This window comes from Limulus polyphemus, unplaced genomic scaffold, assembly GCF_000517525.1.
Source record: "Limulus polyphemus unplaced genomic scaffold, Limulus_polyphemus-2.1.2 Scaffold1242, whole genome shotgun sequence".
NCBI lineage: Eukaryota > Metazoa > Arthropoda > Merostomata > Xiphosura > Limulidae > Limulus > Limulus polyphemus.
Genome location: NW_013666852.1, coordinates 176884 through 195742, shown reverse-complemented (window position 1 = coordinate 195742; position 18859 = coordinate 176884). Strand labels below are relative to the sequence as shown.

At 34.9% G+C, this 18859-nt stretch overlaps 1 protein-coding gene across 2 annotated transcripts in view; it reads right to left on the bottom strand.

Annotated features, from left to right (window-relative positions):
- Window positions 1-3342: 3342 nt before the first annotated feature.
- Window positions 3343-18859, bottom strand: part of LOC106462759 (zinc finger protein 830-like) — a 64001-nt gene continuing 48484 nt past the window's right edge. For both annotated transcript variants that reach the window (XM_022390088.1, XM_022390089.1), the window contains exons 6-8: window positions 7846-7923; window positions 5433-5509; window positions 3343-4127 (exon numbers count right to left, since the gene is read on the bottom strand). In XM_022390088.1, the coding sequence (XP_022245796.1) occupies window positions 3968-4127; window positions 5433-5509; window positions 7846-7923 (315 nt within the window). In that variant the 3' untranslated portion in view covers window positions 3343-3967. The remainder of the gene's footprint in view (window positions 4128-5432; window positions 5510-7845; window positions 7924-18859) is intronic.

Below are 18859 nucleotides of genomic sequence, written 5' to 3'. Positions count from 1 at the left end.
CACTCTAGCAACATTACCATGATAAACATCCACTAATACCAAAGGGGAATGTATGACATTAGTGAAAATAAGGTCTCAATATATCCTAGCTCTGTTAACTTCCCATAAAACTCAGCACAAGTACTGTATTGTCTGCTAAAAGAGAAAGAAAACAATATTATCCTTTAATGTTCCACAACACTGTTGGAACAGCTGTTCCCTCCCCAGAGTTAAGTGTAAGTTCAAATACATTACTTCATATTTTCTCTTATTTTTGATTACTTGTATATTTTGATGCGATGGAAAATGTCATCTCTAGTAAATAAATATTTAGGTTATCTAAGACCTATTTGATACTACAATTTTTTGTAACACTTATGCATTTTTCATATACGAAAATAAAATTTTCAGACCAGAGGTAGGTATGAATAAGATTTTTTTTCTACATTAGTAAGCCACTGACAACATGATTTTTGTTCAGTACGAAACCTCACGAGTTGGATTAACCATGAGCTAAAATACTATTTGGATGAAATATTAAGAATATAGTTTTATATGTGAAAGACTGAGTTAAAGAAACTTCTTTAAACTTATTACATGAGACAAAATCTGAAATTTTACCGAAAAGCTGATTAATATACAAGTATCTACTTTTTATAAAAAATAAATATCTTACAGGTATTAGACTTCTCAGTGAAATTTTATAATATTCAGAGATATTCAAGAATAACAAAATGAAAAAAAAAAATTTGCATACAATAAAATGATACAAAGCACTAAAAATTATTTTGTTATTATTTCATTTTAACTGTGAATTATTGTTAACTTGTAATGCTTCTTGTACAACAAAGCTAGCTTTGTTTGTTTGTTTGCTGAATTTCCTGCAAAGCTATTTGAGGGCTACCTGTGCTAGCCATCTTTAACTGGGAAGTTATAAACTATAGGGAAGGCAGTTAGCCAACATCACCTACCATCAACTCTCGGGCCACTTAAATTGAATAGTGGGATCGACAGTCACACAATAACTCCTCCAGGGCTGAAAGTGTGAGCATGTACAGTGATATGATTTAAACCTGTGACCCATAAGTTGCAAGTCGAGCATTCTCACTATCAGGTCATTCTAATCCAATGGTATTATGAATAGGAAAAAAATAGATTCTATACTGCTACTAAAGCAATGTAGCTAAGTTATCCAATGAACAAGAGAACAAAGATTTTAATTATTATGTATGACAACTAAAGAATCAAGCTTAGACTGCCATGTTAATTCAACTGTGAACATCGTGGATTCCTAGTTTCCTTTATTGTAATTTTCTGCACTACTATCTTGTTTTTTCATAAGGGTAATTTTTTTGCTCTGAACTGAGTAATTGCAAAAATATACTTGGTCATAGCATATGAACACATTAATTATATAAAAATATATTATGAAAATTAAATTAATTTTTTTAAAAATCACATAATTTCATACCTTTTACTTATAAACTTTATTGAACATTTATATATTGTAATAGAGCAAAATAGCATTCAGTTCTTTAATCCATTGACTGCAGATGCTCTAAACATGCACAAGGTTTTTGCAAACTGGACATCATATATGACACACTCGCACTCAACTGCTGGAGCCAAACTGTACCCTATATGGTGAATCAGTAGTCAATGGGTTAAATCTCAAAACTTTTTTTACATCATAATACTAACTTTTACTGCAAACAACAGAAGCTATGACTATTCTAAATAATTGTTAAGAACTTCTGATCAAATGAACAAGTCATTATTATTTCATTAGAGTGAAAGATAATTCACCTTGTTTATTTCAAATGTCTTTGATTCAATTACTTAATACAATATTAATGCACATTGAGTTGCTTGAAACTGCTATTCCAAAACTCCTCTATAATTTAAAAATGTATTAAACAAAAATGAAATCTTTGTTTTGGATATTTGTACAAAGCTATGTAATGGCTATCTGTGCTAACTGTCCCATATTTTGAGCTGATAAACCAGACTATAGAAATGGCAGATAGTCAAAAGCACCTAACACAAACCCTTTGGCTACTCTAATCAAACAGTGAGATTTCACTATTATTCTTATAATGCATTTATGGCCTCAACGTTCAAAGCACATTTTTGTGGTAATAGGACACAAACCATAGACCCTTGGCATGCTTACAATAGGCCACAAAATATCTAGAATATATTATCTGTAAATTTTTTGGGTAATTTCAAGGACTAATTTTTCATAGACCTTTCCCAGACGTAACTCACTGTTAATGTGTCATCTCTAACAACTTGTGATTTCACCTAGTGTGAAATACCACAACAGTTTTATCAGAGTAGCTGTACTTAAACAAGCTTCTCAAAAAGAACTATTTTATCTTCCTTCTCTCACATTTAAGATAGTTTTATATTAAATGATAGACTATTTATCATTCTAAATTTGGAAGTTATGACCTAAAATTAACAGGATATTTCATGTTAAGGTAATGTGCCACTTATAACCACCATCAACAGAATTGTTATACATTTACTAGATGTAAATTTTATAAGGTTTTTTACTGATCTTTTTTTTATCTTTACTATCTAAAACAATTGTAATTAACTATATAAACATTATCTATCTTCAGATGAACTTTCTAAGTAATAAGAATCTGTAATAATTATATGGAATCAATACTTCATATCCATCTAGACCCTTTACCAAAAACCAAGATTCAGGTTTGAGTAGTTGGGAAAAGTTGTATGTAGCTCTGCTTATGCTGTTTTAATTGTAAGGTTTGGAACTTTGGTTATATCAAGCTGTAAGCACTGCCATGGCAGCTGAGTATTTCTAATTAGGTTGTCTGGGGATCACTAGTATTGAGGCCACGTTGCCATGTAAACAACAATGCTTTGTGGATGAATTTTATCTAAACACAATGTTCCCAGGTCAAATCACAAGTATAGCCATTTAAAATGAAAGTAATATTTCCGTGATTACAAAAATAGGCCTCATCAACTTGACATAAGATATATGCTTCAATTATAAAATGATCCTGAAAAGGGATATTAAAAATCAACTTCTCATACACAAGAACCACTGAGATTCAGTTTGGAACTTTAGTACACAGCTTCTAGTTGGAAATAAAACTTTCTTTACATGCATAAACACAAACTGAATATCAATTTTTTAATATAATTAAAAGAAAGTTTATTTTTATAAAATAGAAAAAGTACATTGCTAATTCAACCATAGGTCCACAAACATAAAATTAGTAAATAGACAAAGATATTTTAAGATATTTAATATATATTGGAAAAAAGGAATTTTTATGTTGTTTGATTAAAAAACAACTCAAAATTATGAAATCAAACAATGACAAGTTATGCTTCAACTTATTTTTTATTTTGTGATTGAAAAGTAAAAGAAATTACACTAATATAACCATAATTTAGTTTGTAGTTTTATGGTTAACTAAGCAGTTTATTGTAAAGTCAACAGTTGTTTAATATGTATTAAGTGGGCATAACAGAGAATGTCTACAATACATACAAACTACTGTTCCATATGATAATGGTATTGTGAATGTATGATTTATAGCAATATAAAGTACAATATATGTTTAAAGCAATGCCTGAGCAGAAATTGTACAGAGTTGCCAAAGGTATGTGAGACATTCTAATCTTTGTTTTTTAAATTCTTATGAAAATGTAAAGTGAAGAACTTATGAAATTTATAAAGTAAATTACATGTATAGAAGATGGTCAAAAGCAGTATTAATCCTTCTTCTTCAAAACAAAATGCTACAAAGATTATGATCACTACAGTCATGAAATTAATTAATGAAATTTAAGAATGAAAATTTAGCATTCTCAAACAGCATCTTAGTGATATTTTAGTGTTCAGGAACACAATATTATATTTCCTCTGATCGAGGCACATTTTATGATTTCTTCCTTGTAAATCCATAAATTCAACTTTTTCAATAATTTTATCTTTATACAAATTTTATAGTTTCCACACTCCTTTTGACCGCCAGTCCAAGAACTCATCAAATTCATGCTCATCTACACTACTGTTGTCATCAGAGTTGTCTTCTTTACTATGCTCATTTCTTAGTATTTCTTCTTTTTTCTTTTGTAACTTCTCTACCCTTTCCCAGTTATAACTGAAAGAAGAAAACAAACACTTACAAGTAAAGAACTTAATCATTCTGAGGCAAGAATGGAGGAGTCAGATAAACAGGATTATTCTGGTCAAAATATTCATTCAGTGAAATAAAAAAAGGTCAGATTTGTATAAAACTTCTGGTTTTTAGTGTACGAGGTAAAGATTTGGAATACCAATTTATCATTCATATTGTTGTGAACAATTGAAATTATATCTTGTTTTACATGTAACTGAATTATATTATATATTGCTTGTTGAAAATATTATATTACAATTATCTGTTTTGTAAAAGATTTTTGGGAGAAGGAACTATATGCATGGAGTGTCATTTGGTTAAAATTTGATGTAAACTGTATGTATTAGCATCTTTGGTGAAACATATGTAATCAGTTTTATGTTTTGGAATCAGTTTTGATTAAGAGTTAGATGTATAACACAGTTGAAGCTTTTAGGAGTCTTATAATCACTTCAGTGAGTCAATCAAGAGTCAAGTATCAAACAAACAACTTGATCATATAGCCTAAAAACTGGGTAGTTAGGCCTAAGCCTGGTATTGTTTGGGAAAGTGAAATATTTTGTACAAGTGGCTAATAAACTAGTTATTCAAATTACACAGCCTGTTTTAATTGGTCCAGTACAACAATATTCATTTTAATACTTTACAACTACTAATTATGTTACATAAATGGTCATTTAATACAACTGTTCTTTTTTCACATTATCAAAGAGGAATTTAGAAGGCAGAAAACCACTAGCTATTCTAAAATAAGTAGAGCTTTTTACAACTATTTAGAAATATTTCTAGTTTGAAGCTAGAATTCAGTCAATTTAATGAAAACAGCCTGCTTTCTAAATTGTTTAGTTTGATGTTTTAATGTAATTACTACCATGAGTTGGGAAGTTAAATATTTTATCCTTAATTATACATACTTTCAATCTGTTTATAGATGTACTACAGTTACAACTTTTACAGATCTGATTTTTTTATTATCATTTATTATATCCTGGAATATTGTTAATTTCATGTCATAAACTGCTGACAATTTTGTTTCAATTACTCTATAACTCTTAATTTGAAGACCAAGAGAAAAAAAAATAGAATTCTCTTTCCCAGCTTTCATTGATTAGAGGTGTATATAAATTTTCTTACTATTGCAACTTATTTTCTGATACATGTAAATCGTGATTTAAAAATTTCAGATTTGTATCACACACAATTATTGTACACACAAGAATACAAATTTCTGACACGTTCATTTTATATCATAACATAACAATGTTTTCAGTAAGAAAAACTTCTTACATTTGTTCATCAATCTCATCAATCTCTCTTTCAACTTTACTCTCCTCTAAATCTTCTTCTATAATAGCCTGCGATACCTGTATAATAAAAACCATTAAGTTAATTTTTTGTTAATGTCTGTGAACAACCTTACAAGCAATAATACAAGAAGTCAATCCTAAGTTTTGACTGATTCACTAATGGATTCATTGTAAACGTACTTGCAGTACAGATAAAGGATAGCTATAACTTTAAATGACACACAAACAGTAGTCAGAGAAAAACATTAGCTGTAACACCCACCACAAAAAAAATCAATACAGACTGCCTTAGTTAGCCAGAGAATGTACAGGTTTGATGTTCATCAGGAATTCAGAAAACAGAAGAACAATTGTGACTTTAGCTCAGTGGTCCCCAAGCCTTCCCAAGTGCTAGAACCCTTTTGCACATATATACACACACACACATATGCAGTCTTCACTATTTCATCAAATACAACTTTGAGGTCTTATAGCATGCATTTCACTGTGAATATATATATATATATATATATATTCTGTCATTCTATCATAGAATTATTGAAGACAGCACGTCATAAAAAAAAAAGATTTATACAAGACTATAAAAGAATAATGACACTTCTGTCAGTGTGATGAGTGGGCTTGTTTCCCTACACAGTACTCTTGAAAGTTTGTGATGTTAGTTGACAATTATAGGTGGTGCATCTAATTTCATACTATACTTATTTTTTGTAGCAATATATTGTGAGAAGCTGGCCTCACACATGTAGGTTATAGCAAAGGGTATAAAATGTTTTATAGCTCATTTTTGTAAATTCAGGATATTGATTTAAGAGTTTGATTCAAAAATTCATTTAAAAAGTAATTTTTAGGCTGAGGCCTGTTGAAATATCAATCAGTTTCCTTGTTCTTTCATGGACAGATTTTGCTCGTTGACATTTACTGAATCATAGAAAGGATTATGCAGCCATGTAAAAAGGTCATTAGTTTTGGGAAATATTCTCTCACAGTTTTGTTTAAATCTTCCAGGTGCTGAATTATACAGCATTTTGTGCTTTCATCCAGTTCAATATCAGTAGAAACAACTCTATTTTGTCTTGAACATTAAAATGTTAATGTTTATGCCTTGAAGAGACAAGTTTACATAATTAAATCTCAAAAATATGTTTGCAAGGTAGGTTAATGTTTCAATTCATATAGTATCATTAAACTTGATGAAAGGGCAAACTTGTTATATTTCAGAATGAGTCAAATCTTGTCTTATAATTCACAAACATGACAAAGTGCTATGTTGTATGACAGCCAGCAAACTTCAGTGTGTAACAATAGACCAATGTGTGTAGTACCCATCTCCTTGCATAAAACTGTAAACACTCAAGAGATCTGGCTTTAATAAAGTTCACAGTTTTCATAACTTCATCAAGTACAGCTTTGAGGTCTTCTGGCATGAGTTTCACTGTGAGAGCTTGTCAATGAAGACAACAATACCTAGTTCTGACTTTCAGTGCAATGTTTATGATGAGAGTCACCATACCTTTGACTTTTCTTGTTATAGCTTTTGCACTGTCAGTACAAACATCACTGCAAAGGTCCCACTTAATCATATTTTTCTATAAAATTATTCCAGATTCTAAGTATAGCCTTAACTTTTGTAATTGTTTCAAGAGGTTGGCACAACAAATCCTCAATTACAGATAATTTAAAAATGTAGTGAACAAACACAAGCAATACACCTAATCTTTCAACTTTAGTAGATACATCAAGTTCAATAGTGAAACCTACATGAGTGCCCTCCAGACAATGAACTAGCTTTGTTTTACACTGGTTAACCATAGCTTTGATGTGATGAGAAACTGTATTGTTCAAGAAAAGGAGAGTATCTATGATCTTACTAGACTTTTCATCTGTCCAATTCATGACAATCAACTGTATAATTCTATAAGAAGACTGCTATTCATAACAATCAACTGTATAATTATATAAGAAGACTCCTATTGATAATAATCAACTGTATAATTATATAACAACACTCCTATTGATAAGTGTATGCACTTACTTCACAAGCCATAGCAATAAGCTGACTTGGTATGACGCTTCAAGCATATTTATGCAAACAAATTTATTCAGTGAAGTACCATTCTTTCATAATTCATCATGCTTCCTTTTGAAATAGTCACTATGTTTTCCTATTAAATGGCTCCATAACTAGGTTAGATTCAAGAGCTTGAATCAACACACTTTCCACCAGGAGCATTTTTATCTTTAACAAAAGTGAAACCAAAGTCTATATAGCTGTCACTGTACTTGCATTTTTTTGATTCACCCCCTCCTTGAATTTTTAAAATACATGAACAGTAAGTGGAAAACTGAATCCTAGATGTAATGACACATTAAAAATTGTTATGAACACTTACATTTGTTTCTGCAGCAATAGTCTTTTGAAACTTCTCCCATTCTTCTTCCATAGGATCTTTGTACTCCACTTTCCTTACCTACAAAGGGGAGTTTAACATTCATTGCAGATATATATTATTTCAGTGTGTCCTTGTTAATATGTATGTGTATTGTAATAAGTATTCTATACTATTCTTAACTTTATTTAATACAATCTGGAGTGATATAGGTCATGATTTTACTAATGTTTATAAGAGTTCTGTACACACATAATTTTTAAGCATTTCATTCATGCATAAAAAATTTGAAAAAGGACTTTTGATGTTTAAAGAATTACACACCTTTTTCTTCCAATATCAACAGATACCCACTCCCACCCTATCTCATGATTTCCTGTGAGGCAGCTGGGTGATAGCATGCAAAAGAGCATGTGACAACCTTCTACCAATAGGAGTGCAACACAACTCCTAGCACAGCTTACTCTCTCTATGCAGCTTAGCCCAATTTTACTTCGAGCTTGAGCAACAGAAAAGGAAAATACAACAGAAGTTGGGAGGAAGGGTGAGAAGAGCGAGAGGTGGTATCTATCGAGAATACATTTTCAGTGTAGGAAAATGTTAACTTCCTATACAATATTTTACCTTCTCTCACAGAATAACTAGAATCCCACACTGCCCTGGTGAAGGGACCAGAGTAACTATGTAGATGAGTTCCCTTCAGGAAGTGTTCAAAGGAAGCCCATGGGGTGTGTGAATAAAGAGTATGTAAAACACACCCATAGAAGACTGCACCACTTCTGAGCCAGGTATACTCTTCACCCATGAAAAAGACGTGTTGCAATAAGGATGGAATCATAGGAGGGACCCCTGGTGTAGAGTGGATAGGGTGCAGCAGATCATAAGGGGAATTGAACTTCAACCAACACTACCAGTACCATGAAAGAGTATACTACCCACAATAGGAAGAGGGTCCTCTACTGTTCATCTTGGACATGGGAACTGGAAGAAAAGATGATCTTCCATTTGAAGGACCTGCAAAATCATGTGTGCATGTCCAACACAACCCAAACCAGTACCCCCAGAAATTGACATCTGGACAACAGTAGGAAAGTGGACAGTGATGTGTAGGGTACCTGGGTTACTCACATGTGGTCCAGCTCCAACCAACACCAGAACACATGGGGAACTGATATCTGGGTGACTGTAGAAAGAGTGTGCCCAGCTGGAGGGTTGAACTGCATTTTGGTGGAAGTTATCTAGTTCACAACAAGGCAGCATCCAGAAAAGAGCATTAGGTCCATGGTAGGAGTGTCTACACACCATATACACCAGCAGAACACCATCATCATACTTAGAACTGTATAGAATTGAGCACACTCAGGAGGAAGTCTCAATGGTCTACCACACCAGTGGCTAGAAACTTATAAGTAACAAGAATTTCCATGCTCCACTAGAAAAAAGGGGGAAATACATGTTGGAAAATCTGGAGGAACCCAGGACCAGAGACAATGCAACAGGTGACTGGGAAACCCTATTTGGATAAGCAAACTGTTCCTGATACAGTCAACTGAAGGAGCAGTAGGGATGGGCAGCAATCTCCTTCTGCTTTACTTATGTTAGTCCATCAGTGTATGGTCCAGGACAAACATATTTATGATTCAAAATACCACAAGAAAAACTTAGAAGTGGTCTTGCAGAACTACCCATTTCAATGGTGGGCATTATTGACCAAAATGGTCATATAGTATGGGTTTAAGAATAAGAATACCTGGTCAGGCAACATTCACCTATCAGTGGGATAGAAAAACTCATAGAAAAACTGTAGAGTTCAAGATGGCAACAGGACATAGAACAGGAAGTGGCCAGATGATGAAGATAACGTGAAATAAATGTATGGAGAGTTCTCCACGTGTCAGCACGAACTATATCCTTTAATGGACTATGGAATCAAGCAGCTAGAAACATGCTAATATGGTGGATTTGACAGGAGGAGACTTGGAATAAATAACCATCATCAGGAGACAGGTAAGAATAAACTAGGCAAATAAGTTGGCAAATCCAACCTGTAAGAGTAATAGGAGAAACATCATGGAAAAGGGAAGGGTTCAAATGAATGAAAAAATGGGAACAGGAACCATGGAAGAGAGCAGCATGAGCCATGTAACAGCAGAGATCCTGGACAGGACACAAGAGGTGATCTAGATCAGAATGATCATAAAGGTGAGAAATGAAAGGGAAGAAAATGTGAGAGAAGGCAAAACTGCCCTCACTAGCAGCTGAAGTTTTGAGCAGAAAAGACCAATCTATGTAGAGAATGACATAGGTCCTGTGATATAATGTGAGAGAGACATCAAGAATGAGCATATTTGAACATCAACAGCCACATGCTAACAGCAGGAGGAAAGAGTACTTTAAGGAGAGATGATGTAAGGAATAGAATCCCATGGGGGGGATGAGAAAAACAGAGGAATGAAACAATATGATTAGAACTGGAGGAGTGAAGACATGCCAAAATCTTGTAAAACCAAAAATGGCTGACAAGGTGACACAATAACTAACAATGGTGGACAGCAAAAGCCCCTTGCCAGGTAAGGAAGGAAGTCAAATGAAGGAGAGTAGGATGAGGTGGAGGAAAACCACGAACGAGAAGACCAATGGCAGTAGACATACCATTTACAATGGTAAACTGACATGGAGGAAGGGGAAATGGAATGGGAAATTAGGGAAGCAACCCGTGGGGAAATTCTAGCTCATTTGGCAAGGGACCAGACAAAAGCCACATATGAAGATGGAGTATTGGAATGGAAAGATGTAGCATGCCTGATTCAGGTTGTCTAGAGAGGGTAGGTGAGAGGGGAAGAGAAGGTGTCAATAGGAGCTGGTGCAGAAGTGGAAATTTCGGCTGCACTAGCCAAAGTGGTGCCACCAAGAGAACATGATACAGAATGGCTTGGATGATGGAGAGGACACAAGGAAAAAGAGAGATGGGGTTAGGCATGGAGGTAAAGGCCCCCAATTCTGACTGAGGGTATCGACAGCTATGACAAAAGGATGTGGAATTGGAGACCAAATCTGGAGAAGCATGGAGTTCAGGTAGGTGCCAAATGCATCCAGTTATAGAGTACCTCACTGGTAGCATAGCCAGCTGAACACATGTGGGTCAAGGGACCACACCATTGGGACAATCTTGTTGAGGACCAATCAATGATCCATGACCAGATTCAGGGCACCCAGTATACAACATGCTAACAAGCAAATGTGATGGCTGTGGGACCAAAACAGGAGGTCCAACATGTGGAAACAATAAGACTTTGACTGAGTGCTCTCTTGCCAAGTGATGTATGAGACAACTGTTGAGTTGTTGGAATGGATCATAACTGACCAATTCTAGAGAGATAGAAGAAAGTGAACCAAAACCTGATAGACAGCAAATATTTCCAAGAGGTTGATATGCAGAGATGACTCAGAAATAGACAAATGGCCTGAATTCTCCTGCATATCCAGATTCACACCCCAACCTGAAAAAGAAGCATCCATCAAGAGGTGCACCTCTGGATGAGGAGGAGGAACATCCATAGTGATGTTATCTCTGCCCAACCACCAGGTGAAGACTATATGAAAAGGAGGAGGGAGATGTACAGGAGCAACCAAGGGATCTCAAAGGAGGTTCCACTGATCTTGTAAAGTCCACTGAATAGGTCACATGTGGACTCGACTGAGAGGAATTGCGGTCTCCAAAAAACTCATTTCTTAAAAAGTGATAGAACCTCTTGCACACTTGGAGAAAGAGAGGAAGAAATGGTCCAAACCAAAAGCTCCACAGATTGCAAGCAAAGGGGAGAAGGGTTGGCCCGGCTGAGATGGAAGTTGAAAAATACCACGAGAGGAACAAGGTATTGATTGAGGGAGATGAATGACTGTGCCACCTTGACCAGCCAACCTACCCATGCAGCTTGTTAAAGAATAAACAAAGTGTGAAGGGACAAGGTGGCATGTGACAGAGGTAGAAGCAGTCACTTGTCTATATAATGGTGGAAACAAAGGCATATGTAATGAAGAAGATGGGCAAAGGCCTTGACAACCTGACTATAAATGTAGGGAACCAAAGGTTGCCTGATCTGGTAGACACAACCACGATGAACAAAACAAAGAAAGCACCAGGATGCTGGGGAGATGGGAATGTGGTGGTAAGCATCTAAGCCATCTAACTTCATCGTTCAAAGACCATGAGTGATAGCCCATTGAAGTGATAAATCGAAGAAGGTTTAGGAAGTAGTTCAAGGAAGAGAGATTAATGATGGGCACCAGTCTTCTTGAGGACTACAGACAAATGGGAATAGAAATCTGTTCTATAATGCCCTTGTGAAGGAAATATAGAATTACTTAAGAAAGATACTGGTTAGAACTGAGATGCAGAGGAGGGGGAAGGATATGGGATGAGGAGAACTGAAGCAAAGAAAGAGCATTTTCAAAAGAACCCCCACAACCCAAGTTTCTGTGGTGAAGGTCCCCCAAATGGTTGCAAATCACAAAAGACTGGCCTCCACCGCACCTGTACCCACCATGAAGTCATTGAGGCACTGAAACCATTAACAAATGAATACAGTTAACCTCAGAGACCCATGTAGCAGGCACTGGTAAAGTAGAGGAAGGAATGGGAAGTAACACAGGAACAGGTTCAAGAAAAAGGTGAGCCAAATGATAAGCCAATTTGGAAAGGGTGGTGTGCAAACATGCAGACTTGACTCTGGTCTCTAAAGAGTCAGGAAGACTCTCAAAGATATCTTGCCTTAAAAAGGGAGCCATGCTCAAGTTCCATAAAGAGGTTGGGGTGCAAAAGGTCCCCCTGATCCAGAGATTCCAACAACAGAGTAGCAATTTTGTAGGGAAAGGGCAGAGAGAAAAAGCATGCAAGAGTGGAAAAAAACAGGGCACAAGTCTCCACTGAAGACCTGTGAGGAGAACAATGAAGAGCCTCTGAAAGAAGTTGAATTGAAGAAAGGGAATAAGAGAGAGAGAGAGAGAATGACATGAGGTGTATTCAGGAAAATTGAGGTTGGGAAAACATCACCAGAGTACTTTGATCCAAACCCCACAGATGCAGAAGAAAATCTAATTGCTTGGAGTCGAAAAATGGAAATGCAGACTTATAACATGGGAGATCGAGGCATACTGACCCCTGAATGTAATTGGTTTGCAAATCCATTGGCATGAACCCCAATATCTGGCGAGGGGGGAGAACAAGATATTGGCTTGAAGGTATCTAACTTAAAAGGGAAGGGGAGGAGTCATAGGAATCGATGGACAAAGACAAAATGTAACATATCTAGTTTATTAACTCCAGGAAGGGAGGAGGAAGCCTAGGCACTTCCACTGGAGCTAAACATGAATGTGTGGCATAGGAAGAGGGAAGAAACAGGCTGTCAAAATCTTCATCCTCTTGTTTAGGTAGCCAACTCCTGGGAAACCAAGGCCTTAATATCTTCCACCAACTGTTGTTGACCTGAAGCCACTGTAGTCAAAGTAAGGTTAACTGTAGTAGGAACAGCAGTGGTAGTAGTTGTAATGTGAAACTCAGAATTTACTTCAACTGTGAGTGGAAGTAGAAAAGTCCACAAAAAAAAGCTCCAAAGAATCACATATTAGAATAAAAGACATGTAATGCTAACATATACTAATGAAAATTTCAGAACACAAGTGTAGCAAGTGTAAAGTAAAACTAAGTCCCTCCAAATAAAACAAGGAACTGACTAAAAATTCTGTGAGCGAAAAACAATTTTAACATCACGAGTGCCAATCGAGAAGTGAAATTTAGCAAAGCTACATACAGGGAGTCAGCTGTGCTAGGAGTTGTGTCACATGCTCATTTGCATGCCATCATGCAGCTGCCTCATGTGAAATCATGTGAGGGTAGGTAGGGGTATCAAGGCTAGTGGCAAGGAAAAATGTGTGCATATAGAGGGCAATACAAGTCAAGAAAAGCTATTCTGTGAGAGGAGGTAAGATATTATGTTGGAACTTCAACAGCTCTTGTGAAGAGCAATTAAAAGATCCAGAAACTGTGCAGCAAAGGAATGCATGGTAAGCACACTTAAAGTATGTTGCATGAGTGCATGCAGCCTTGTAGAAAAAGCTACAGATGTACGAAGTGTATTGTACCAATTTTATCAGCTATCTAGAAATGGGTCTTAATGTATGCTGCAGCTAGTTGTCCCCCAAAGCCTTAGGTGGCAGATTCTACAGACTTTAATTGATGAAAGGAATGGAGGCCAACAGGTTGTAGTTCAAACTAATGCTAAAATCTGAAAATGATTATACTGGCTATGTTTGAATCTTGACATTAAACACTGGTGTCAGCACTGCATCACACGTGCAACCCAAAAGAAAACCAGCCTAGACAGTGTAGACTTCAGCAACAAATTGTTGGTTCTCCAGAGAACAGTTCTGGATATTGGAAGTGAGACAAGGCATACTCATTAATAAACATTTGAGAACAGTCCATTGCTGATGTACTAGGCAGAGCAATGGCCATGTTTTTGCACCCTGAAGTGAGTCAAGGGATTAGAAAGCTAATTTCAATAGCTAGTTATTGTCTGACTTGTGCACAGTTTTGAGAGTGATGAAAACATGCTCTTCACCTTATCACCCTCAGACAGATGACTTGGCAGAATGGGAGCTACAGACCATAATACATATGCTTGCAAAGTTTGTTAATCCTGGATGATCCAATTAGAACAAATAGTTCCATATGTCATGCAAAAGAACAGAGTTTGACTGATTATTCATCCAACATATTCATATTTGGGTTGGGAATGACATTCCCTTTAACTGTGATATACAACTCACATCCTAGTTCCCCAGAGCCACAATGTCCACAAATCTATGTAGAGTGGCTGAGAGTAAACAAGAATAACACTAGCAGTTGCACATGCGGTTTCATGCCAGAAAGTAGAAAACAGTAGAAGAGATGATATGACAAAACAGTAAAAGAAAGGGCTTTGCAGCATGGAGAATGGGTCTAGCAGTCATATGTGCCTGCAACTTGGAAGCTGACTGGCACCAGTTTTACTGGTCCATACCTGGTATTCAGACATTGATGTACTGACATATGAAATTAATGGGATACATGAATGTGGGTCCAGTTGCAACCTTATGCTAAGGATGAATTTCTCATGCCCTGCTTTGCTTCACCAGGAATTAGAGTTCAAAGATAATGAATTTGAGGAAGATGAAGAGACTGTTATAGAGCATTTCAGCTCAGCTGATGAAAAAGAGGAAGATAAAAGCATTTATGTGGCTGTGTTTGGTGATTTACATGAAGAAAACCTGAAGATTATTATAACTGAGATTAATTGACAGATCAACAGTTAGGACAGTTTCTGATTTGTTATCATTGATTTAAAATAAGTATTGATCCCTACTTTCCAAACTGTCAATTGATGTTCACCTTACAATGAAAATCTACATCATGTGATATCCACTTGATTATTGTAATTAGAACAGTTTTTTGGTTGAGAAACCAATGGATGAAAAGGCTTTAAAATCCTTACTTTCCAAGCTATTTGGGGGTGTTATATGGCAAAATTTATGGATTACATTTTGTGATAATCATTCGACTATGCCAGTTTGAACTGTCATTTATTTGAAAAATAATTAAGAAAGAAAATGACATTTCTTAATGCTGAGCTGTAGGGTGATATTTCACAAGTCACTGTACAAACTACACTGTATGATATTCTTCTCAATTATAACAGAAAGTATAGCTGTTTGTTTCAGAAACAAGCAAATGAAAGTGCAACTCTTATTTTCTGAGTATTCATGAGTGGCTTATTCAGATAAAATGTGTTTTTGCAACAACCACTCAACAACTCCCAACTAGAAGAGTTGTTGGTCAAAAACCAATGACCGAAAGGGCTGTGTAACCTTGCTTTTTTAGCAAGTAAGTGTTTTCCATTGCAAAATGGTAGTTCAAAGTTTCATCAAAATTTTGTAACCTTATCTGAATAGCAGTAGTTCTTCCAAAAAAAGTCACAGGGTCTCAAGAAGAGGACTAATGTATATGATTCCTCTATGTACAGTAAGGGACTTGTGTTCTCCACATGTACAGAAAATGGATTAAGTGACTGTGAATTTGAACAGAATACGTCTTATTTGATAGAGGTTACCTATATTTACTGAATTATGATGTCAATCAACACAAGTGGATCACCTTATGTGAGGTGATAGTGTCCTGAATAGTCTTGTTCAGCTAATTCCACCTGGAATTATTTATCTGATGTAAAACACTGTCAAGTTTCAACATTCACAGATGGTGAATGTTACAAATCATGACTACTGATAGTTACTATGGTAACATTGCACATGCCTAAGACAGTCTGTCAAAAAATGTTAGTGTATGTGTCAATACGTGAAAGTTGGAAACATATATGTATAATAGTATACAATTTATGATTATCTGTATTTAAGTTATATGTGAAACTTTACACAAAGTCATTCATTAGTGTTATACAACACAAAATAAATGAATCACTGAGAACACAAGAAGGCAAATTACTATCATAAAACTCATTCCAAAAAAACTTTCCTGGAGCTATATCATCAAAAGAAAACTTTAAAGTGGGAAGGTGACTCTATATCTCTGATGACTACCCTATGGGTGATGACCTACTACCATACATGTGCTTGAGATACTGGCTGAGGTGGTGATTTTCACTATACACACAAGGGTGTCCATATCAACAGCAGTTCTGTTCATGGTTCCATATACAAGAGCAGAAAAGTTAAAACCCCTTATTAAGCCCCCCAATCAACAGCTCATTCTAAAGCAGATAGAAGTTTTAAAGTGCCTCTGCCAAATGCAGAGATAGATGGATAGAGGCTTGGGTGGTGAATAACCATGAGAAAAGACAGCCACCACTGCTGATGGAAGATGAAATGTGTTGTCTCTAAGAGGATCTGGTGCATATTTAGAAAGCTTTTGAAAGAGCAAAAGACATCATTTGCCAAACCAACATGGCACAACAGATATCTATGGCTTCATTGAAATATCTGCTATCAGGGCTCCTGTAGATAAATAGCTCCAGTTTCCCTTCTAAATTGTATATATAAAGTAATAAATTTTGTACAGGTTTTAATTTATCTTATTTGATCTTTCTCTAGTGTATATCTTATTTTAGACTAATGTAATTTGGGAAAAGATTGGTTGGGGTTGCACATAGCTGAGCAAATATTTTTTTCTCATGGTCAACTTTACGTAGCTCTATCCAACATAAGGTCATTCAATCAGTTAAAAATTTATGTCCATGAAGATTCAAATATTGAAAATGATGCTTACATGGAAATCTTGTAAACAACTTTTCTAATATGAATGTGATAGTCCATAGTTTTTAGACTGTTCTTGAAAAACTACAACTCTATATATTTTGTCTAATTTCAACATAATATTACTTATGAAAATGGATGTCTCACCATCCATTGTGTATGACTATAAAGAAGAAGAGAAAACACACACACACACACACAAATTAGATATAAGGCCTCTTAAAACTTTTAATTTAAAAGAAAACGTTTTCTACTGGAAAAATTTTAAATCACAATTTTCATTCAATACTGTAGCATCAAAATGATTTTTTTAAAACCAATTTTTCATAGTAGTTTATGTCATGCTCATAAAAAATATATTACATTCCTATATCTTAAAGAAAAAAACATGTTTGAACATTTTATTTTTGCTTGTGTTTGAATATTTTCTGTGTAATTTTTGAAAGTTTTCTTTACAAAGTCAGTGCTTTGATAAGTTCTGAAAATTTTGTTAACAAGTGCAAAAACATGGATGACTAACTGAAACTTTTAGAGGAGGGGTGAGTATCAACATTGCTGTATTGATTTTTAGTTTTAAAAGAACTTTTAAAAAATGTACATTATTTTAGTAGTTTTAGAATTATGGATATCTGGAAGGAAAAAAGGTAAGGAAATGTGTGGTAGAGGACTGTACCAATCATTAGATCCCTCATTAGTTAATGGATAAATTGTTTTGAAATTTCAGTATTTTTCTCTCAGTTACATTTGGACACAGAGAATCACATAAGTAAATTTTCCTTTCTCTGATATGCACAAGACATGGATCTACTAACTAGCCATGTTTTTTCCATGACTTGTTATTTTTTGAGTCTCCAGTTAGTGGGCCCTAAATGATTACTCTGCAGAAAGGAAGTCCATGTACTACAAAATACCATAACCTGAAAGTGTTAATGTTTGTAGATTATGTCATACTTTTTCCTATAAAGATAAAAATAATGTTTTACAAATGAAGCAGTTGTTGGTAGATTTATAGGCAGGAGTAATAACTTGTTTGCTATATAAAGAATCTAAGTATTCATTAACATTTTTTTGTTTCTTAAGTTGTTCACAGTTGTTAATAATGATTTTCTTTAAGCACCTCATGGATTTATGGTTTATGTCTTCATCCGCACTTGGCCATTTTTTAAATTAGTTTACCTTTCAGTTTTTTTTAGCATTTATGTAAAACTTATTTTAAAACATTTACTAGAGGCTGTTATAAGAAATTCCAGTTAATTTTAGTAAAGTCTCAAAATTTAAGACCTTTATTCATTAAAAGCTGTAAATTATCATCACTTATGATATAAAGGTTCACATAAGTACATAGTCAACAGAAGAATAAATGAATTACAATGATTTACACTTACAATAATGATATTAAAATTTTACTTAACTCTTACTCAGTAACTTACTTACGTTACTAGGCTTACTTGAGCTGTAATTAACTTTTTGTATCAATTTATAGATAACTAGACAACCCGTGACCAGTTGGGTCACCCACTATTCAGAGGCTATGAAGAATTCAAGCTAATTTTAATCTTCCACCAAAATGAAGGTTTATTTTGAGATAATTTAATTAAATATTTCAATCCATTCATTTTATTCATAAATCAAAAAAGATATTTGATTGTTGATCGGGAGTAAAAGTAAAGACCATTTCATTTTTCAAAAAAGTGAGTCAGAGTTTTCAGGTATT